At 39.7% G+C, this 23644-nt stretch overlaps 1 protein-coding gene and 2 pseudogenes across 1 annotated transcript; all 3 read right to left on the reverse strand.

Annotated features, from left to right (window-relative positions):
* Positions 1 to 298: 298 nt before the first annotated feature.
* Positions 299 to 1563, reverse strand: LOC138092693 (olfactory receptor 5B12-like; annotated as a pseudogene).
* A 9622-nt stretch (positions 1564 to 11185) lies between these two features.
* On the reverse strand, positions 11186 to 12130 carry LOC138092690 (olfactory receptor 5B12-like). Its single transcript, XM_068988765.1, has one exon. The coding sequence runs from the start codon at positions 12128 to 12130 to the stop codon at positions 11186 to 11188; it is 945 nt and encodes a 314-aa protein (XP_068844866.1).
* A 10021-nt stretch (positions 12131 to 22151) lies between these two features.
* Positions 22152 to 23104, reverse strand: LOC138092774 (olfactory receptor 5B12-like; annotated as a pseudogene).
* Between the last annotated feature and the right edge of the window lie 540 nt (positions 23105 to 23644).

Below are 23644 nucleotides of genomic sequence, written 5' to 3' on the forward strand. Positions count from 1 at the left end.
TGCACTTAAATATGCGGGTGAGCATAAATGTGCTTATGAAAGTGTGGATGATCATGGAAACAAATATACAATAAAAGTAATTAAAATGGAGATTTAAAAATATGAATTATAGGTTCATGATGGATTCTCCCAAAGTTACTATTCCTGAGATCTCATTTTGTCAACACATTTGCTTCCTAGACTTAAAAAGAACTTGAGAAAGGATGTAAAAACATTTTTATAATTGTTGACATAATAAGTCAATATTTTCCCTAGCTTGATATGACCTGTATGAAACCATACTGTTGTACGTACATAATTAAAATATATGTCTTACTGAAGATTCTGCTTTCCCCACCGCCATTTTTAGGTACTATTTTTTATTTGTTACCTTTTTATTTTGTGTTGGGATAGCTGATTAACAACGTTGTGATAGTTTCAGATAAACAGTGAAGGGACTCAGCCATACACACACATATATCCACTCTCCCTCAAGCTCCCCTTCCATCCAGACTGCTGCATAGCATTGAGCAGAGTTCCATGTGCCCTACAGCAGGCCCTTTATCCATTTTAAATACAGCAGTGTGTGTGCGTCTTCATCCCAAACTCCCTAATTGTCTCTTCCCCCTCATTCCCCTCCCTCCAGCAACCATAAGCTCATTCTCAAGGTCCCCACAACCTTTTTTAAGGCTCTCTTGACCTCTTCGTTCCTCAGGCTATAGATCAGTGGATTCACCATGGGAATGACTATGGCGTAGAACACAGACGCTATTTTGTCTGTGCTCATGGAACGGCGGGAGCCGGGCTGTAGGTACATGAAGGCGCCGCCCCATAGAAGATGGAGATGGAAGTGAGGTGGGAAGCACAGGTGGAAAAGGCCTTCTGATGTCCTTCAGATGAGCGCATCCTCAGAATGGTGACAAAGATAAACAGATAGGAGACCAGGATGACCATAACGGTAAAGATGATATTGAATCCTGCCAGAATAAAAAACACCATCTCACTTCTGCTGCTGTCTGAGCATGAGAGAGCCAGGGCGGGAATAACATCACAGAAAAAGTGATCAACCACATTGGATCTGCAGAAAGGGAGACTGAATGTGTTCCAAGTGTGCACGGAGGCCTCAAGAAAGCCAAAGGCATAGCATCCCACGACCATCCAGGCACACACCCTTGCTGTCATGATGTTGCTGTAATGGAGTGGCTTGCACACTGCTGTGTGACGGTCATAGGCCATTGAAGCCAAGAGAAAAGTTTCCACAACAAGAAAGCCAACAAAACAGAAAAGCTGAGTGGCACAAGCATTGGAGGAAATGGCCTTGTCTCCCATGAGGAAGCCAGCCATCACTTTGGGAGTGACGGCTGTGGAGTAACCAAAGTCCATCAGGGAGAGGTGGCTGAGGAAGACGTACATGGGAGTGTGGAGACGAGAGTCCAGCAGGATCAGCGTGATCACCCCCAGGTTCCCAACCAGAGTGAGGAGGTGGATGAGCGCGAACACCAGAAAGAGCGGGATCTGCAGTTGTGGGTCACCAGTTATCCCGGCAAGAGCGAACTCAGTCACGACTGTGCTGTTCTCCATGGGGGTTATTTATGCATTATGAAAATGCACTATATCAATGAGAAAAGAGGCTTCAGGTAGTAACTGAGCTCAGAACCATAATTGCATTCAAGTTGTGCTTTATATCCAAATTTTCTGAATTTAACATGGGCATAAGAACAAAGAGACTTATGCAAAATCACTGCAGAGATCTGTTAAAAATGAAATTTGTTAGGGGAGTTCCCTGGTGATTCAGTGGTTAAGACTCCATGCTTCCAGTGAGATGGTGTGGGTTTGATCCCTGGTTGGGAATGAAGAGCTCATATTCCACATGGCATGGCCAAAAAAGAAAAGCAAATAAATTAATTAAAATTAGATTTGCTATCCTTCCATTCAGATTTTCAAACAGAATATTCATGCAATAAAATAGACCACTGTAATTAATTCAATTCATTTCATTGCAGTTACCACTGGTGTATCAAGAGCAATATTTTATTCTAGTAATACAAATTTTAATATATCATGTTCAAGACTTCAATAGTCTCACAGGTAATAGGATACATAGAATGAGTAATTCCCACAGAGTGGGATACTGTAGAAACTCCTCTATAAAGAATAAAGACATCAGAGAGTAAAAGTTTAAAGAATATCTGAGTGCAAATTCTATCTTCACCTTGCATGAGATGACCGGGTATTGCTTAATATCACTTGGCCATCATTTTCCCCTTGAACTCATCAACAGACTGAAGTGATCATGCAAACTGGCGGTGTAAGTTTTACACGTTATGACTGTGCTTAGTCACGCAGTCGAGTCCAGCATTTTGCAACCCCATGGACTGTAGCCCACCAGGCTCCTCTATCCATGGGGATTCTCCAGGCAAAAATACTGGAGTGGGTTGCCATACACATTATGACTAGGACAGAGTTATTGGTCTATGCATTGATTACAGGAGTGAATGTGGTAATCGAGAAATTCCAGATAACTCTGAAATCAAACATCCTATATGCTCACTCATTCACTTGTCTTCTTCTCCAAATCCTTTCACTTTCATATTCTGTCCATACTTTCCTCCAGTCTTTCAAATAATAACCCTCTTTCACTCAAGTCATGAACAGTGCAGCTATGCCAAGTAAGAATCAATTTATTTTCTGAGTCATCTTGTGTATTAACTGGGGTGTCTGAGCCTAGGTTTCTCCTATAAAATGGAATAAAGAATACCATCTGGCACTTAACCAGATTCAATCAATATAGATATTCTTACTGTTAGAAGATAGTGACAGAATCTGTCTAGGGACCCAAAACGTCAGTGAGGTTAAGGAAAACTTCCATCCAAGCATAAAGTGTGGGGTACTATGTTTTCTCCCATTTCATTTTTCTGTGCATTAATCTCATTAATCTACACAGAAGTTAATGACAGCTTGGAGCAAGGTGATAATGAACGAAGTAGTGAAAATAATCTAGTTATCAGTGTGATTTCAAAAATAGAGCTTGCTGGATTTCCTGGTATATTCAGCGGAGGACATTAGAGGGAACAGTGTTCATTCCTGTTTTTTGTACAGTCCTAGAGGGAATGGTGTAGAAGAAGCAGATGTTTGAGAAAGAACAAGAAAGATGATTTCAGATTAGTCATGGTGAGTTTGAGATTTTTTAGGCCATCTAACTTAGAAGGGTTGCATAAACAATTGGACTTGTTGCATCAGATTTTATTAAATCAAAGTATACTGGCAAATGCTATGGTTTAACCTCCTCATATTACATGAAATCCACAAAACTAAATGACATCACTTAAGGAAAGAGATTGAAGAACAAAAAAATCAGGCTATGCTAATGTTACAAAGTTAAGATCATGGAGCAATACAGCTCTCAGAGGAAGAAGGAAAGAAAATTGTCACCGCTGAGATGAGTGCTAGGGAAGTCCTGTCCCTGGACACAGTTTTCAGTTGGGCAAGTAGGTTGAGGGAACTTCCAGGGGAGAAGTTAAGTGTATACTGGTTATGCTGATAACTATAAATTCCAGAAGGAACAGTAGGGTGATTTCAGGAGTTGGGCAAGAATGGCTGTTGGGCTAGTTTCTTGGTGAGTGCCACACTGATAAAGGGAATCGTCTCACAGTAGGCGACGATGACCAGCCTATGAGCCTGTGGGGTGAAAAGGGAGGGTGAAGGTCTTGACGGAAGCCTCCTGACCCTGCTGTGGGTGTTAGGGAGGTCACGGCAAGGCATTATTATCTGGAGAAGATACCCTCTTGTTTATTGTTTACCTAAGTCAATACTCATACATTAAGTAATTAAGTTATGTTAGTCACTCAGTCATGCCCAACTCTTTTCGACCCCATGGACTACAGCCCACCAGGCTCCTCTGTCCATGGGATTTTCCAGGTAAGAATACTGGAGTGGGTTGCCATTTCCTTCTTCAAGGGATCTTCCCAACCCAGGGATCGAACCCAGGTCCCCTGTACTGCAGGCAGATTCTTTACCAACTGAGCTACAAAGGAAGCCCATATGTTAGATGTCCATAAATCGGAGGAGGAAGAATATACTGGAAACATTTCATTTTATTTTTTTTACCATTTCTCTTCTCAATAATGTGAAGGAGTGTGTCTTAATAAGGTATTTTCCTACAAGGGAGACAAAATAGTTTCAGGCACATTCTTGTAATAACATTAAGATAAGAATTATAAAAATCTTTGACTCATGTATTGACCTTTTAGCAGTCTTTCTTTAAGGATTTTTATGGATTGGATCAGCATATCTTGGGTATTCAGGACGTAATTAAAAAGTGCACAAGAAGCTATGTGCCCTCAATTACAATTCAAATTTATTCTTCAAAGAATAACAGGGGTTCCAAAACCCCCATGAAGTCTTCAGCAGCTCCTCCTCTCTGGACAGTGCCTTTCTGCTATAACCTATGGGGCGCCATCGGTCACTTCGTCACTCATATTTGCTTTCTCCTAATTTGAGTCGCATCCCCCATACAGATCATCTACACTGTCTAAGTAAAGAAGCAGTGACTTAGACTATGAGAGTTAAAACTACTGAGTGCTTTCTATTTTCTGGACACCATATTACATTGTGCATATCTACACTGAATCATCTCCCAATCTTGGGAGATATTATTCCCATTTCACACATGGGGAAACTGAAGCTTGCTGACAAGGAATTACACACTGAAGTCCATAAAACTAGCAAGTAGCAGAGCTGGTATTTGAAGTCATGTCAAAGCCTGAGTTCTTGATCACTAAAACATATTCTCCTAGTATTTTATGTGTAATCTAAACTCTCTATCCCAGCACTTGGCACAAAAAATTGCTTATTATATTGGCTTATTCATGAGTGAGATGATTTATTGAGTTCATCATTCACAGGCAATGCAGGAGGTAAAAAGCTTAACTTTGGGAATCAAACATACAATTAGCTAGTGGCAATTTGCTTAATACACTATCTTTCAGAATCCCAGCCAAGTGATATGGACTATATCCACATAAGTATACAATCTAATTCCTCTCCCCTCTCTCCAGAAAGAAAGACTAAAAAAAAAAAAATACTTCTACACCTAAAAGTTACATAAGTTTCGAGTAACCTCTATTAATAAGCCACACAGAGTGCTGAAGTTTGTTCAGTTATTCAGCCAACATTTATTCTCTCTCCAAGTACTAAGTAAGTGCTTACAGTATATCCAGTTGTGTCCTAATTCCAAGGTTTACAATGACATAAATATATATATATATATATTCCATCAGAAAGTGTATAAGATGAAGACAGTTATATACAATGATCATTATTATGATATATTCTTATTCTTTATTCCCAAGGAGAGAGCATCATTTCTGTCCCTCAGGTCAGTGGAATGGTGCCATGATCTAATTTACCGTCTAGATCACCAGGCAATATATCCAATAGGTAATAAGTCTGGGTCCTAATACCAGCAAAGCTTCAGGACGATAACTGGGGGGCTTCCCTAGTGATCCACTGGCTAAGATTCTGCACTTTCAGTGCAGGGGGCCCAGGTTGGATTCCTGGTTGGGGAATTAGATCCCACATGCTGCAAATAAAAGTTCACATGCAGCAAGGAAGGTTAAAGATCCTTGTGCTACAACTAAGACCTGGTGCTGTGAAATAAACAAACATTTTTTTTTAAAAGAATGAAACTGCAATCCAGGTTTCCTCATTCCTGTACATTCTTCTTTCTGATGTGACTTTTACACCTTTTCTTTCAGTACATTTTTACTACGGGTTTGTTAGCCTGAACGCCCCGCATTTGTCACTCTCTGTTCCTACTCTTTTCATAAATACTGTCACGTGCTCTCCAGATTTTAATCAATTTTCCAGTTGAGATGCAAAGGCATTGGAATTAGCCAATGGAGCTAAAATTACCAATTACCATACCCCAAAAGAGGACATTTAAAAAATGAGAAAGGTTTTAACAACTTGTTTAAATTCTACATAGTCAAGCATGGGGAGGCAGAGTCTCAGGACCCTCTTGTTTCTTTTGTTCGTTTTAACAAGATAAATGCATATCCTCCTTAAGAATTTCTATGGTGTTGGTGACACAGTCTCTTATTTAAAAATTACAGACACATAGTAACATTCCATTCAAAATGTTCAGTATTCAGCTATGAATACATAGAGATGGAAACAGGTGCCTTGATGTATTTTCCTGGTTCCCTCTGCCCTGAAAAATTTATACAGATTGCAGATTTAATTGGATGCTTACCTGGCTCCCTGGACAATGAACAGGCAAATTCAACACTTTCACATATGAGTCTCAAATCAGAAATTCAGTCCATAAAAGAAAAGAAACATTCTACTGAAATGTTCTGAGTCTTTGACCAAAGGAAAAAGTTCTTCACAGTAAACAGAGATTTTGAAAAAAAACAAAAAACTACTGAATGGCAGAAAAGTAGTTAACATGACTTGCACAGTAAGAGCTGCTGATCTTTCTTCTTCTTCTTAATAAATAAATCACTTAATTTCTTTAAGCCACTATATATTCACCTAGAAAATGGAGATATTAGAAAGGCAGCCCCAAACAACACCCTCCCTGAACGACTACTGCTTTATGAGAAAAGAGAATCCTTGTAGTGTCCTGAAAATGGGGATCATCACAAAGTCAGGATCATTTGCCCTGGTCATTATTGCAGGCTCCCTGTACACCTCAGTTTGGGTAAGGCCATCATATCTGTTAGACAAGTATTGACAATCATTTAAATGAATGGATGGTCAAGGGGCTCTAGCACCAAATGGAGTTATCGGAAACTGGAAGAGAGAGAGAAAGTTATAAACTCATGGACTTCTCAGGGGACAAAGCCCCCATGAGGACAACAACAGGCCTTAATCTCACTACTGGAGAACAGGTAATGAATGTGTCTATAGGAATCCAGCTCTGCTTATTGAGGGAGGTCATAAGTGTATTAACATAATGTGTATTAATTCTCTATGACCATGCTAACATCAAGTTACATCTTTATTTCTAGGGCCCAGTATTGACATAAACATGGGAGGCTAGGGAGAGAGGTTGCCATTAAGCCAAATGAATCCCAGAAAGAATTTCATGCCTTATTTCATCTGAAACATTTGAACTATTGGTTAGAATTAGCATTCATTCAACTGTGTATTGGTCCCAAATGAGTTTAACCATAGTCCTAGACTTGGATGTTCATATCCAAGCAAAAGAAACATGTGCTTAGTCCCATATGGTTTATTGGAGAAGATGAACATGAAACAAACTCACAAAGAAGGATATAAAATTATAAATAGATAAAACTTTACCTTAAATTGACAGGCCAGAATGTTTTCTCAGGAGAATCAATATCTCAGCTAATACATAAAGGATGAATAAATGTACATGGGAAAACCTACACAAAGTGAAAAGCTATAAAGATTCAAGTTGTCAAAGAAGTTGTCAGAATCTAAATAAGCCAGAGGGCTTGCCCATAGTTAGCAAGACATGTTCCTTGGAAGTCTGTTTTCAGTGTCTGTCACAGAATAAAATTCATAAACAATGCAAACAAACAAAAATGCTCATCTCAAATGTCAAAATTATCAGGAGGGCAACTAAAATAAATTAATGAATGTAAAAACAAAACAAAATTATCAGGTGGAATGACTGGTATGGGTTGTAGGAAAAGCATGGACAACTGGTAAGAATAATTCAACCCTTGTCCTACATAAAGGAAAAGCCACTGGGATTGGCAATTAGTTTCAGATTGGAGTACATTTTATTCTCACTAATTAGGAATCTGTATCATTGTGTACCAAGTCATATCCTATTTCTCAAGGAGAACCCATCATATTTAAAGTTACTCCCAACAGCCTGTGAGTTTTAAAAGCCCCAGTAGAGTAATTCCTAGGATTTATCTTGTGATTTTGGGGTGTTTGATATCTACTCTATTGAGAAACGACCAAATAGAATTCTCATACACCAAAGTATTCAGGCTGCACATATCTTTCAATAAATATTAGACTAACAAATGTTTGGTGTTTATTGTTTTTGTCCTGGTAGAAACAGTTCTACTCTTATTACCAGAGATGCATTCGAATCTTTCTTCTAAGTTCACGGTGCAGACTATCCATATAGCATCAGACATATGAGCATATAAAGTGCAAAGAGACATAACTAAATTCAAACACCAGATTCTACACTTTGTACTATGACACCTTTAACATTTTCATAAGGTTAACCTGATGCTACTATATACATCATTGTATCATAATATGCTTGGAAGGTAATTTTTATGTGTTATATCATCGCAGTGCCTAAAGTGATAATCACTCAAAAATGTTATTATGGTTATTGTTATTCTTTTATTAACTTACAAAGATTCCTTAAGAACACACAACATATTAAAACTTTTTTTTCCCAGAAATACAGAAGCTTACATTTTAAACTGGAATATTAAAAATGCATACAAATTATTATGCTGCAAAGAAAATGTGATGCTTATGGTCAGAGAAGCACAAATGAGGTGCTATTAGCATTTAGAACGACTGTAGTGTCGCCTTCATTAGCAGTATAACGCATATATATGTGCGTGTTGGGGAGGGGGCAGGAGGAGAAGGGGAGGGGACGACCGAGGATGAGATGGCTGGATGGCATCACGGACTCGATGGACGTGAGTCTGAGTGAACTCCGGGAGATGGTGATGGACAGGGCGGCCTGGCGTGCTGTGATTCATGGGGTCGCAAAGAGTCGGGCACGACTGAGCGACTGAACTGAACTGAACTGATGTATGCTATGGGCTTCCCTTTTTGCTCAGCTGGTAAAGAATCTGTCTGCAATGTGGGAGAAGTGGGTTTGATTCCTGGGTTGGGAAGATCCCCCAGAGAAGGGAAAGGCTACCCACTCCAGTGTTCTGGGCTGGAGAATTCCAGTCCATGGAAAAAGGGTCGCAAAAAGTCGGACACGACTGAGCAACTTTCACTTTCACTTTTTCATGTATGTTATGCCAATAACATACATAATATAATATATGGCCGCTGAACATATATGCCAAGCCTTACCTAATACTGCTGGCTGCTGCTAAGTTGCTTCAGTCGTGTCCGACTCTGCGCGACCCGAGACGGCAGCCCAGCAGGCTCCCCCGTCCCCGGGATTCTCCAGGCAAGAGCACTGGAGTGGGGTGCCATTTCCTTCTCCAATGCATGAAAGTGACAACACAAAAGTTAGATTAAAAAAACAAGAGCTTTACAGAACTGCTTTAAAGAACACACTACGAAATTTAAAATTGAAAAATGTGAAAGCACTTTTACAGACAAATCCTATAAAAATCTATAAGGGACCCTTCAGGAACCTATGTGCATACCCAAGTAGTGCCCATGGGCAAGCTAATAGTTGGTACAGCACTCATAAAAACTCCCGTGTAGACGTTGTTATGATTGCCTTCTAGAAAGGAGAGAGAAAAAAATAAACACGTTTGAGAAGTTAGGTAACTTGGGAAAAACACAGAGCAGAGGTATATGTGAGAATTCAGGCCATAGAAATACTAAGTATTAATATTACATTTAAGCTGTATGCTTTTCTGCTAAGAAGGGTGTTCATACACAGTACAGAACAGCTGATATATGGTCGAAAGCGGATCGCAGTAAGGCTACTTGTCTCAAAATGTGCTTCACAGAAATTTCTTCTTTCTTCTCTTTCTTCAAGATGGTAATATTTTTTCAGCTGTTCACATCTTTAGCAGCATTTCGTGTTGTCAGTGTTCTGGACTTTGGCCATTCTGAAAAATGTGCAGTGTTCTTTCATTGTTATTTTGATTTGCATTTTCATGATGACCTAAAAAGTAGAGACTAACTTAATTTTAAATATTAATGGTTGCAATTTTTAAGAGATTATATCTAAGAGGAGAGGACGCTTCAGGGAGGGCTTCATGAGCATGAATGCAAGTGCCATCACTCAGACCTTGTGCTTGGAAGGTTCTGCTCTGGGTTTAACACTCTGCCCTTGCCAACTTAAAATTACTATACATTTTGATCAAGGGACTCAACATCTTTGCTTTTCCACTGGGATCTGCAAATTGCATAGCCAAAAATGATTCTTCACCCTTAAATCTCCAGGGAGGTTTTCCCATTTTATAAGGATAACTCACAGAAAATGAAGAACCCGATTCTTTTTCTCCTAAAAGGTGGTATTCCCTCCCTATTAGGAGAGATAGTCTATTCCTATGATCTTTCACTTGGTCTGAGGGATACACACTTAATTATCTCTGTCACTCCATAATGGGACGCGCTGGCCCTTCAAGTCAAACCACAGGAGCCCTCAATGCTAGATTTCAGACATCACATGAAAAAAAGATGTACTACACACTTCCCACTTATGAGTCCATGTCTTTGAAATAAATACACATTTTCATATGTTTTATGTTATATATGTGTGCTAATTCATTTAGCCTAGAAAAAAATATTCACAGGAAAACCCACTACATAGGGAAATGATAATTCAAAGACATTCACTTTAGACTCAATTAATTTGATACTGTTCTCTTTGTAAAGGATATCTTTATAACTATTATCATATCTCTGAATGAGTCTTAGTGTTCTAATATGCCCAAATTTTAAAACTATGGTAGGTTATTCTTCGAGTGTGGTAAGTACTCTGTAGTAAACCTAGAGCAAAGGATATTTGGGACAAATATTAAGTATTAAAATGAAATAGCTTCAAATAAACAGTTGTGTGTGTGTGTTAATTCACACACCAAATGTTTATTTCTATTTAAAAACATACAGATTAATACTTAAGAATGTTATCAGACACCAAAACCATTGCTTCAGGCTATACTATAAAACTAGACAAGTCCCATTTGTCTCTTGAACTCATTTTTCTGTTCATTCATGAGTATGTGAGTTGCATGTGGTTTACATTGAGAAGATGCATGTAGGCATGTACTTAAATATGCATATAAGCATAAATATACATATGAATGTGGGTGATTATAAAAACAAATATGCAGTAAAAATTAATTTAAAAGAAAATTTGAAATATAACTTATAGGTTCATGGTTGATTCTCCTAAAGTTATTATTCGTGAGAACTCATTTTGTCCACATCTTTGCTTCCTAGACTCAAAAAGAACTTGAGAAAGGATGTAAAAAATTTAGATAATTATTGACCTAGCAAGGCAGCATGTTCCCTAGCAAGTACATGAAACCACACTACTGTTGTTTCTGTGTAATTAAGACACGAAGCTTAGAGAAGACGTTGCTTTCCCCGCAGCCTTTTTTAAGGCGCTCTTGACCTCTTTGTTCCTCAGGCTATAGATCAGCGGATTCACCATGGGGACGACTATGGCGTAGAACACAGACGCCATTTTGTCTGTGCTCCTAAAATGGCGGGAGCCGGGCTGTAGGTACATGAAGGCTCCTGCCCCATAGAAGATGGAGATGGAAGTGAGGTGGGAAGCACAGGTGGAAAAGGCCTTCCGATGTCCTTCAGATGAGCGCACCCTCAGAATGGTGACAAAGATAAACAGGTAGGAGATCAAGATGATGAGGAGCGTAAAGGCGATATTGAAGCTCACCAAAACAAAAACCACGATCTCACTTCTGCTGCTGTCTGAGCATGAGAGAGCCAGGACAGGAGTAGCATCACAGAAAAAGTGATCAATCACATTGGATCTGCAGAAAGAGAGACTGAATGCGTTCCAAGTGTGCACAGAGGCCACTAGAAAACCAAGGACGTAGGACCCCACGACCATCCAGGCACACACCCTTGCTGTCATGATGTTGCTGTAATGGAGTGGCTTGCACACCGCTGTGTGACGGTCATAGGCCATTAAGGACAAGAGAAAAGTCTCCACAGCAAGAAAGACTGCAAAGAAGAAAAACTGAGCAGCACAAGCTTTGTAGGAAATGGCCTTGTCTCCCGTGAGGAAGCCAGCCATCACTTTGGGAGTGACGGCTGTGGAGTAACCAAAGTCCATCAGGGAGAGGTGGCTGAGGAAGACGTACATGGGAGTGTGGAGACGAGAGTCCAGCAGGATCAGCGTGATCACCCCCAGGTTCCCAACCAGGGTGAGGAGGTGGATGAGCGCGAACACCAGAAAGAGCGGGATCTGCAGTTGTGGGTCATCAGTTATCCCGGCAAGAATGAACTCAGTCACGACTGTACTGTTCTCCATGGGGGTTATTTATGCAGTATGAAAATGCACTATATCAATGAGAAAAGAAGATCTGGGTTGTAACTGTGCTTAGAAACATAATTACATCCAAAGTATACCTTATATCAGAATTTGCTCAATTTAACATGGACATAACAACAAAAGTTAATTTTTAAATAATGGTAGAAACACAGAATGTTCTAGCTTAAAGAATTTTGAAGATTATATAACCCAATCATCTATCTTCATGAATGATTGAATCTTAAGTTCAGAATTGTAAACAGGCATCTACAAGATGATTGCAGAGATCTCTTAGAATGAGATTTGTTGGCGGACTTAACTGGAGATTCAGTGGTTAAGACTCCATGCTCCCAAAGCAAGGGCACAGGTTTGATCCCTGGTCGGAGAACTAAGATACAACATGCCATTCAGTGTGGCCAAAATATAAAAATAAATGTTAAAATGAGATTTTTTTTTAGCCTCCTAATTCATATTTTCAAAAACAAAGAAATACATGCAATAAAATAGGTTACTATAATTTAATTCATTTCATTGCAATCAGCACTATTGTATCAAGGTTAGTGTTAGTTGCTCAGTCATGTTCGACTCTTTACTATCCCATGGACTGTAGCCTGCCAAGCTCCTCTGTCCACAGGATTCTTCAGGCAAGAATGCTGGAGTGAATCACCATTCCCTTCTCCAGAGGATCTTCCTAATCCAGGGATCGAATCCAGGTCTCCTGTGTAGCAGGCAGATTCTTTACCCTTTCAGCTACAGGGAAGACCATTCTATCAAGAACAACGTTATATTCTAGCAACACAAATTTAAATATATCATTTTCTAGGTTTCAGTACTCTCAGAGGATAATAGGATACATAGAATGTGTAATTTCCATACAGTGGGATACTATAGAAATTCAGACATCAGAGAGTAATTGTTTAAAGTGTGACTCCATGTTAGGGATACTTGGATGCAAATTCTAGCTCCACCTTGTACTAGATAACTGACTTTGGGTGTTACTCAATATCAGTTGATAATGCAAACTGGCATTGTAGGCTTTCACACATTATGACTAACACATAGTTAATGGTCTATGCATTGATTGCAATGCTGAGCATATGTTGCAATTGAAGAATTCCAGGTAACTGAAATTGAGCATTCTGTATGCTCACACATTCATTTGCTTCTTTCCCCCAATCCTTTCAGTCTCACATTCTGTCCATACTCTCCATCAATTTTTCAAAGAATAGTCCTCTTTTATTCAAGTTGTGCACAGTCCAGTATCCCAAGTAAGATTTGATTATTTTCTGAGTCATCTTGGGTATTAACTAGAGTGTATGAGCCTCAGTTTCTTAAAGTGTCAAGTGGATATTACAATATCACCTGGCACTTATCAGGATTCAATCAATGTAAATATTCTTACTATTCAAAGATAGTGACAAAATGTATCTAGGGACACAAAATGTAGGTGCCACAAGGAAAGATTCCATGTGAGGATGAAATCTGGATTACTATGCTTTCACCCATTTCATTATTCTTTGTATTCATTTTATTAATCTACACAACAGTTAATGATGGCTTGGAGCAGGCTCTCAGTGAGAAATTATCCAATTCTGAGTGCATTTCAAAAGTAGAGCTTGCTGGATTTCCTGATACATTGAATGTAGGCATCAGAGAAAGAACAATAATGATTCCATTTTTTGGTATAGTCCTATAGGGAATGGTGTAGAAGAAGCAGATGTTTGAGAAAGAACATGAAAGACGATTGCAGGTTAGGCGTTGTGAATTTCAGATTCCTTCTGGCCATCTAACTTAGGAGGGCTGCATAAATAATTGAGCTAGTGGCATCAGATTTTAATTCCAGCTATGTTGTCAATTTGGTATTGATTTAAGCCTCTCATATCATATTGAATCCACAAAACTGAGTAAGATCACTTAAGGAAAGAGCTTGGAGAAAAAAAATCAAAGCATGAAAATATTACAAAGTCAAAATCATGGAACAATACAGCATTAAGAGGAAAGTGGGTGAGAAAATTTTCACCACTGAGACTGCTGCCAGGGAAGCCTTGTCTCAGAACACAGATTTCTGCTGGACAAGTCGTTAATGGAAAGTTAAGGTTATATTAGGAAAACGAGGCAAAGTTACCATATATTAGGTTATGCTGATGACTGACTGTAGATTCCAGAAGGAACAGTAGAATGATTTAAGAAGTTGGGCAGGAGGGGCTGCTGGGCTTAAGAAGAGAGATATGAAGAGTTGTGGACAGTATTTACCAGGGGTTGAGGGCTTTCCTGAGATTCCTCAGCTTTGTGGTGAGTGACACAGCAATAAACAGAATCATGAAATTAGTCCTGAAGTCTCAGTGTATGGGGCAAAAACCAGGCTATGAGGGTGTGGGGTGGGAAGGGAGGGCGGAGGTCTTGACAGACGCCTGCAGCTCCCCACCCACCCCGCACTCCTGTTACTGGTGGTGAGAGGGTAACAGGCGGGAAGGCCAGGGGCCTCCAAACGGAGGAAATAGGCTGCAAGGGTCAGACATTCTTTATCTCTCCCTTAAGTGGCAGGAGGAAACAAACTATGTGTCAGGTTTTTTTTTCTCTTAAAATTATGTGTTGCCATGACAACATCTGTTTCCACCTTAACTTAGTTTTTCTCAAACCTTGGGCTAACCAATGCGTGTTTTTTTATGGAAATGTTTTTTCTTAAGCTATGTTAATGAAACTATGTATTTGCTTTGGAATTTGCCTTTCTTCAAAATGGTTCCACCTAAAACTACCTTTTTTTCTTTTCTCAAACCTTGGGCTGATAATAGCTCAACAAGCCAGTATTCATATTTTATGGTGGGGGGTGACCGCATGCCATCCTATCTCAAAGATGCATGTTGTGGGAGAGGAGCCTGGGGCATCTCTGTCAGCCTTGAGGTGTCTGTCTTATCTGGTGAATAGCTTTCCAACAGACGTAAAACATCTGGCTAAAGACTCGCGGGGGGCACTGTTTCTGCCCCCTTCTGGTGTCTATGTCAGAAACTTTCTCTATCTCTTTTATACTTTAATAAAACGTTATTACACAAAAGCTCTGAGTGATCAAACCTCGTCACTGGGCCTAGATTGCATTTGTCTCCTCCTGCTGCTGCTAAGTCATTTCAGTCGTGTCCAACTCTGTGCGACCCCATAGACAGAAGCCCACCAAGCTCCCCCGTCCCCGGGATTCTCCAGGCAAGAACACTGGAATGGGTTGCCATTTCCTTCTCCAATGTATGAAAGTGAAAAGTGAGAGGGAAGTCGCTCAGTCGTGTCTGACCCTTAGCGACCCCATGGACTGCAGCCTACCTGGCTCCTCCGTCCATGGGATTTTCCAGGCAAGAGTACAGGAGTGGGGTGCCATTGTCTCCTCCAGAGGCCGAGAATTCCAGCGTTTTTCACATCTCAACAACAACCTTTCAGTGTAGGGAGACTGGGAGGACTTATTATCCAGAGAAGACATCTGCTTGGTTCTTACTTACCTTAATCAATACTCTTATTGCTGCTAAGTCACTTCAGTCTTGTCCAACTCTCTGCGACCCCATAGATGTCAGCCCACCAGGCTCCCTCGCCCCTGGGATTCTCCAGGCAAGAACCCTGGAGTGGGTTGCCATTTCCTTCTCCAATGCATGAAAGTGAAAAGTGAGAGGAAAGTCGCTCAGTCGTGTCTGACCCTTAGCGACCCCATGGACCACAGCCTACCAGGCTCCTCCGTCCATGGGATTTTCCAGGCAAGAGTACTGGAGTGGGTGTCATTGCCTTCTCCAATCAATGCTCTTATTAGATGTCCCTAAATCGGGAGGAGATATACTGAAACTCATTTTATTTTATTTTGTAACCCACTTTCTTCTCAACAAAGTGGAGAAGTGATTCTTAATCCAGCATTTTCCTACAAGGGGGGAAAAAAAGCTAGTTTCAGGTACATTGTTGCAATAAAATTAATCTAATGGTGAGAATAAGATTTATAAAAAGTCTTCAAATTATTGATGGACTTTTTTACCTTATTTCTTTGAAGTTTTTCATAGATTGTGCCACTTAAAATAACTGGTACCCAGGAGATACTTTTAAAGTGCAGTCTTCCTAACAAGATGCTCTATGTCCTTGATAAAATTCAAATTTATTCTTCAAAGAATAACACGAGTTTTAAAACTTACACAAAGTCTTAAGCAACTTCTCCTCTCTAGATGCCGCCTTCCTGTTATAACCTATGGAGCACCATTAATGACTCATAACTCAGTTGTTACTCATAATAATTTGTTTTATCTTAATTTAAGCTTCCTGTGAGGTTCTAAGAGTAGGAAACTTGATCTCAATTTGAAAATTCATTGTAATCTGGAGAAAACATGACAACATTAAACAAGAGAAGGAATAGAGAGAGGGGAATGAGGAGGACTCATGCTTATAAAGCAATTATAAAAGTACACTGAAAGAAGAGGTATAAATATCACACTAGAAAGAACAGTTTATGGGAACAAAGAAACCGGGACTCCAGCCATCGCTCTGAAACTTTACTGGCCTTAGGCACCCAGAGTAGTGATTAATTATCAGGGACAAATGTACGACTTAATGACTGAACAGCAAACAAAATTAGGGACAAAAATAATGCTCTCTGATGGGAATAAACTATACCCCACATTGTTGTGGTTTAGTCACTCAGTCGTGTCTGACTCTTTGAGACCCAGTGGACTGTAGCCTGCGAGGCTCCTCTGTCCATGGATTTTCCAGGCTAGAATACTGGGTGGGTTGTCGTTCCCTTCTTCAGGGGATCTTCCTGAGCCAGGGATCAAGCCCATCTCTCCTGCACTGCAGGTGTTTTGTTTTGTGCTTTGTTTGCTGGTTTGTTTGTAACCACTGAGCCACCTGGAATACCTTGGGATTAGATGAAATAGCTAATATTTCCATATTCTAAAAGGGAAAACTGAAATTGAGATTTTTGACAACTTGTCCCAGTGATACAAAGTCCTACATGGCAGAGCAGGCACCCAGGACCCTCTTCCTTTCATTGTTTTATTAGATAAATACTCTCCTAAATAAATATTTAATATTTATTAGATAAATATTCTCCTTAAAAAGTCCATGATGCATGTACCATGTTATCTTGTTAAAAGTGACAGACACATAATAACATTTTCAAAAAGTTCAATATTGACGTAAGTGTAAATAAAGGGAGACAGGTGCATTGATGTATTTTCCTAGAAAAATCTGACCCTGCAAATTTACACAGACTGTACACTAAGCAGAGGCTTACCTGCTCCCTGAAAAATGCAACAGGCAAGTGCAGGACATTCACATGTGAGTCTCAAATCATAAATTCAGTCCATGGAAGAAAGGAGAAATTCTACTGACATGTTCTTCTTAATCTTTGATCAAAAGGGAAAAAGTCCTCTGGGTCAAGGTGATATTGAGAAAAAATATGTGATTCCATAAGAAACAGCTAATATGAATTATGTGGTAACACCTGCTGATCTCTCTTCTCAGATAAGTCACTTAATTGCTTTGAGATTCTATATGACCATAAAATGGAGATACTAGAAATGTAGCCCCCACAGCAGCTTCCATGAGAGACTACTGCTGTCCTGAGAAAATAGAATTCCCGGAGTGTCCTGAAAGGGGGCCAGCACTATAATCGTAATCAAAGTCATTATTTGCAGGTATTTGCCCGGGTCATTACTGCAGGCTCTCAGCATACCTCAGTTTGGAGAAAGGCCATTACAGGTATTAGACAACTGTTGACAGTCCCAGTGAGTTGGATGCTCAAGGGACTCCAGCACTTGGTCTGTTACCTATAATATAAGGTCTAATGGAGTCATATGAGAACTTGAAGACAGAGAGAGAGTTATGTACCCATGGAACTCTCAGGGGGAAAGCCCCCATGAGAGCAACGACAAGTCCTCACCTCACTATTGGAGAATAAGTACTCAATGTCTATAGGGATCCAGCTGCGCTTATTGACAGAGACCATTGATAGGGGATATATCAATATAACTTCATTATCTCTTTGATCATGCTAAAATTGAGTTACATCTTTACCTCCAGAAACCCATGAGACCATGAGTATATTAATATAATTTGTCCTAATTCGCTTTGATAATGCTAAAATCAAGTTACATCATTACCTCTAGGAACCCATATTGACTTAAACATGGGTAACAGGGATAGAAATATATCATTAAGCCAAATAGATCATAGAAATTATTGCATCCCTTAAGTCGCTCGAATATTTGTGTCACTGATAAGGATTATTTATTCATTCAACTGTTTATTGGTCCCAAATGAGTTCAGTCAGTCTTGGCCCTGGCTGTTCATACTCAACACAAAACAAACATGGTTCTTAATCTCATGTGCTTAAGTTTACTGGAGAAGACAAACATGAAACAGACACACAAATAAAGATATAATTACGAATAGAACAAAATGTCCATATGAGAGTGAATAGTAAAACTATACTTTGAATTGATTGCTCAGAATGCTTTTCTCAGGAGAATTAATACTTCCGTCAATACAGAAAGGGATGAATAGATGTAACATGAGAAAGACTACTTTAAAAAAGTGAAGAGCTATGGTAAGGCTTCAAGTTGTCAAAGAAGTTGGCAGAATCTAAAGAAGCCAAGTAACTATAGGATAGTAAGCAAGATTTCTTTGGCAATTTAACATTCTTTCCAAAAAAAAAAAAATCTTTAAACAAATCCACGCAAACAAAAAAGCTCATCCGAAACACTGAGATTATCAGGAAGAAAGATGGGTATAGATCATGGAATCAGTAAGGACAACTAGTAAAGACAGCTCACATCTAGTCCTGCATAAAGCAATAACCACCGGGATTGACGATTTTTTGTTGTTCAGACGCTCAGTCATGTCCAACTCTTTGTGACCCCATGAACTGCCCAGCATGCCAGGCTTCCCAGTGCTTCACCATCTCCCTGAATTTGCTAAAGCTCATATCCAGTGAGTCAGTGATGCCATCCAACCATCTCATCCTCTGTCATCCCCTTCTCGTCCCACCTCCAATCTTTCCCAGCATCAGGGTCTTTTCTAATGAGTCAGTTCTTCACATCAGGTGGCCAAATATTGGAGTTTCAGGTTCAGCATCAGTCCTTCCAAAGAATATTCAGGACTGATTTCCATTAGGGTTGACTGATTGGATCTTCTTGCAGTCCAAGGGACTCTCAAGAGTCTTCTCCAACACCCCAGTTCAAAAGCATCAGTTCTCCTGCACTCAATTTCTTTATAGTCCAACTTTCACATCCATACATGACTGCTGGAAAAACTTTGACTAGATAATGATATTATCCATCACTATTAATAATAATAGTGAATAATTTTACTGCACTAAAATCCTTTGTGTTTCATTTACTTATACTTTCCAAACCCTAACTCCTAAAAAGCACTTATCTGTTTTACCATCTCCAATGCTCTACTTTTTCCAGGATGTCATATAACAAAATCACATAGTTGATAGTCTTTTCAGACTGGTATCATTCATTTAGAAATATGAATTTGTCTCCTCCATGTCTTTTCATGACTTGATAGGTCATTTCTTTCTAACATTGAATAGCATTCTATTGTTTGGATTACACAGCTTACTAGTCCACTCATTTATTGAAGGATATATTATATGCATCCAAATTTTGGCAGTAATGAATGAAGATGCTATAAATATCCTTGAACTAGCTTTTGCCTGGGTGTAAGTTTTCAGTTTCTCTGGGTAAATACCAAGTAGAACACGTGCTAGATGATATAGTAAGAGTGTGTTTCTTTCTGTAAGAAACTGACAAACTGTCTACCAAAGAGGCTGCACTAGTCTGCCTTTCTACTGGCAATGAATGAGAGTTCTGTTGCTCCACAACCTTAGTGGCACTTGCTGCTTCTGTGTTCTGGACATTGGCCATTCTAAAAGATGTGCAGTATTCTTCCATTGTTGCTTTAATTTGCATTTTCATGATGACGTGGAGAATAACTTAATTTTAAACATTAATGGTTTGGGAATTTTTAAAAGGTTTTATCTAAGATGAGGAGGACTCTTCAGGGCTGGCTTCATGAGCGTAAATCCTGTGCATCACTCAGACCTTGTGCATAGAAGTTCTGCTGTGGGTTTAACACTCTGCTCTTGCCAACTTAAAATTATCACACATCTGTAACAAAGGGCTCGACGTTTTGGTTTTTCCACTGGGAACTGCAAATTATGTACCAAAAATGATTCTTCACACTTAACATCTCCAAGGAGGTTTTTGCATTTTACAAAGAAAACTCATAGAAAATGAAGTCAGTTCCTTTTCTCAAAAAAGGAAATATCCCCTCCCTATCAGGAGAGATAATCTGTTGCTACATTTTTCACTTGGTTCTGAGGGATACATACTTAATTATCTCTGTCACTCCATAACAGGACGTGCTGGCCCTTCAAGTCAAACCACAGGAGCCCTCGATGCTAGATTTCAGACATCACATGAAGAAACGATGTACTACACGCTTCTCGTACATAAGTCCATGGTTTGAAATAAACATACATTTTCATACGTTTGCTATTATACATGTGTTCTAATCCGGAAATAAATATTCACATAAAACCAGTTTATAGTGAATTGATAATTCAAAGAAATCTGTTTTAGACTCAATTAATTTGATACTGTTTTCTTTGAAAAAGATATCTTTATAGTTATCAGACCTCTGAATTAGTTTTAGTGTTCTAAAATACCCAAATTTAAAAGTCATGCTATGTTATTCTTAGAGTGTGCTAAGTATCAGTCAGTTTAACCTCTAATTTGAGCCTGAACCGAGATCTATCAGTTGAAGTCCTGACTATATATAGGAAGGAAGGAGCATAAAATGCATCCTGGGCTGAGCATCTGAGCATCTGAGCATCTCCAGACAGAGTCAAGGCTTACTGTAAAACTAAATGCCGGTGTTTGTTTTTTTTAATTTCAGTGAATTAAAATATGTTTTCTTTAGTTTCCCTTGTCTTATATGCTGCTATTCTTTTTTCATTAAAGTCATCACATGAAGATGTTACTCTGGGTAATGAGCCAATAGAGAGGAGCACGGAGCTGAACAGAGATGCCCATATGGTGGCCTCCCTGGTGGTCCAGTGGTTAAATGTCCACCTGCCAGTGTGGGGGACACAGGTTCCATCCTTGGTCTGGGAAGACCTCACATGCCCGGGAGCAAATAAGCCCATGAGTCACAGCTACTGAGCCTGTATCCTGGAGTCCTAGAGCTGCAGCTGCTGAAGCGCATTCCTAGAGTCTGCTTCAAAACAAGAGAAGCCGCCACAATGGGAAGCCTGCCCGGGCACGGAGAGTAGCCCCACTCACCACAACTGCAGGGAGCCAGCGTGAGGAAGTGAAGACCCAACGGCCACGAAGAAATAAGATTGTTTTAAAAAGATGCCCATGCAATGATGCTTATTATCACTGAAAAAAGAAAAAAGCAAAAACACTCAGCAATAACCCTAGAATGAGGATGTTTGGTACAAATATTAAAATGAAATGAGTTTATTTTCAAGTAAAAAGTATTTAAAAATGAAATTAATATCACATAGCAAACGATAACTTCTATTTAAAAACATATAGGTTTACATTTAAGAATGTGTTAATGTATCAGACACCAAAAGCATTTTTCAAATTATGCTATGAAACTAGGCAAGTCTGGTTTGTCTCTTGAACTCATTTTTCTGTCCACCCATGAATGGTATGGTTGCATGTGATTTGCATGAATAAGGCATGTGGGCATGTGCTTAAACAGGCCTGTGAGCACAAATGTGCATACAAATGTGGATGATCATGGAAACAAATATACAATAAAATGCAATTCAAAAGAAATCTTAAAAATACAAATTATAGGTTCATAGTTGACTCTTCCAAAGTTATTTTTCATGGGATCTCACTTTGTCCACACATTTATTTCACAGATCTAAAAATAACTTTGAGAAGGTATGTAAAAATTTTACATAGTAATTGGCCTAGCAAGTCAATACTTTCCTTAGCTTGATTGAACTATATCAAACCATCTATTTGTTTCTATATAATTAAAATATGTATCTTAGAGAGGACTTTGCCTTCCCCACAGCCTTTTTTAAGGCGCTCTTGACCTCTTTGTTCCTCAGGCTATAGATCAGTGGATTCAGCATGGGGACGACTATGGCCTAGAATACAGACGCCATTTTGTCTGTGCTCCTGGAATGGTGGGAGCTGGGCTGTAGGTACATGAAGGTGCCTGCCCCACAGAAGATGGAGATGGAAGTGAGGTGGGAAGCACGGTGGAAAAGGCCTTCCGATGTCCTTCAGATGAGCGCACCCTCAGAATGGTGACAAAGATAAACAGATAGGAGACCAGGATGACCATAATAGTAAAGATGATATTGAAGCCTGCCAAAATAAAAAACACCATCTCACTTCTGTTGCTGTCTGAGCATGAGAGAGCCAGGAGAGGCGTAGCATCACAAAAGAAGTGATCAATCATATTGGATCTGCAGAAAGAGAGACTGAATGCATTCCAAGTGTGCACAGAGGCCTCCAGAAAACCAAAGACATAGCATCCTACGACCATCCAGGCACACATCCCTGGTGTCATGATGTTGGTGTAACGGAGTGGCTTACATACTGCGGCCTGATGGTCATAGGCCATTGAGGCCAAGAGAAAAGTTTCCACAATCAGAAAGACAGCAAAAAAATATAACCGAGCAACACAAGCATTGTAGGAAATGGCCTTGTCTCCCATGAGGAAGCCAGCCATCACTTTGGGAGTGACGGCTGTGGAGTAACCAAAGTCCATCAGGGAGAGGTGGCTGAGGAAGACGTACATGGGAGTGTGGAGATGAGAGTCCAGCAGGATCAGCGTGATCACCCCCAGGTTCCCAACCAGAGTGAGGAGGTAGATGAGCGTGAACACTAGAAAGCATGGGATCTGCAGTTGTGGGTCATCAGTTATCCCGGCAAGAATGAACTCATTCACGACTGTGCTGTTCTCCATGGGGATCATTTGTGCAGTATGTGAATGGCCTATAGCAATGAAAAAAGAAAGACTGGTTAGTACCTGAACTTAGAACTATCATGATGCCCAAGATGGCCTTATATCAGAATTTTCTCTATTAACTTACGCATAACAACCAAAGGTAATTTTAAAATATTCATAGAAATACGGAATGCTCTACTTTTAAGGATTTTGAAGATACTATAACCCAATATTCTATCCTCATAAATGATTGAAACTGAAGTTCAGAGATGGAAAGAGACATGCAAAATCATCAGAAAAATCTGTCAAATGCGAGATTTGTCATAGGACTTCCCTGGCAGGTCAGTGGTTAAGACTCCATGCTTTCAATGCAGGTGAAGACAAGTTCAATCCTTAGTCAGGGAACTAATATTTCACATTCAGTGCAGCGTGGCTGAAAAAGAGAAGGAAATGGCAACCCACTCCAGTGTTCTTGCCTGGAGAATCCCAGGGATGGGGGAGCCTGGTGGGCTGCCATCTATGGGGTCGCATAGAGTCGGACACGACTGAAGTGACTTAGCAGCAGCA

This window comes from Capricornis sumatraensis, chromosome 16 (assembly GCF_032405125.1).
Source record: "Capricornis sumatraensis isolate serow.1 chromosome 16, serow.2, whole genome shotgun sequence".
Lineage (NCBI taxonomy): Eukaryota > Metazoa > Chordata > Mammalia > Artiodactyla > Bovidae > Capricornis > Capricornis sumatraensis.

Bases quoted from the DNA above. Each gene is read 5' to 3' on its own strand.
- LOC138092690 (XM_068988765.1), bottom strand. From the start codon at position 12,130: ATGGAGAACAGTACAGTCGTGACTGAGTTCATTCTTGCCGGGATAACT.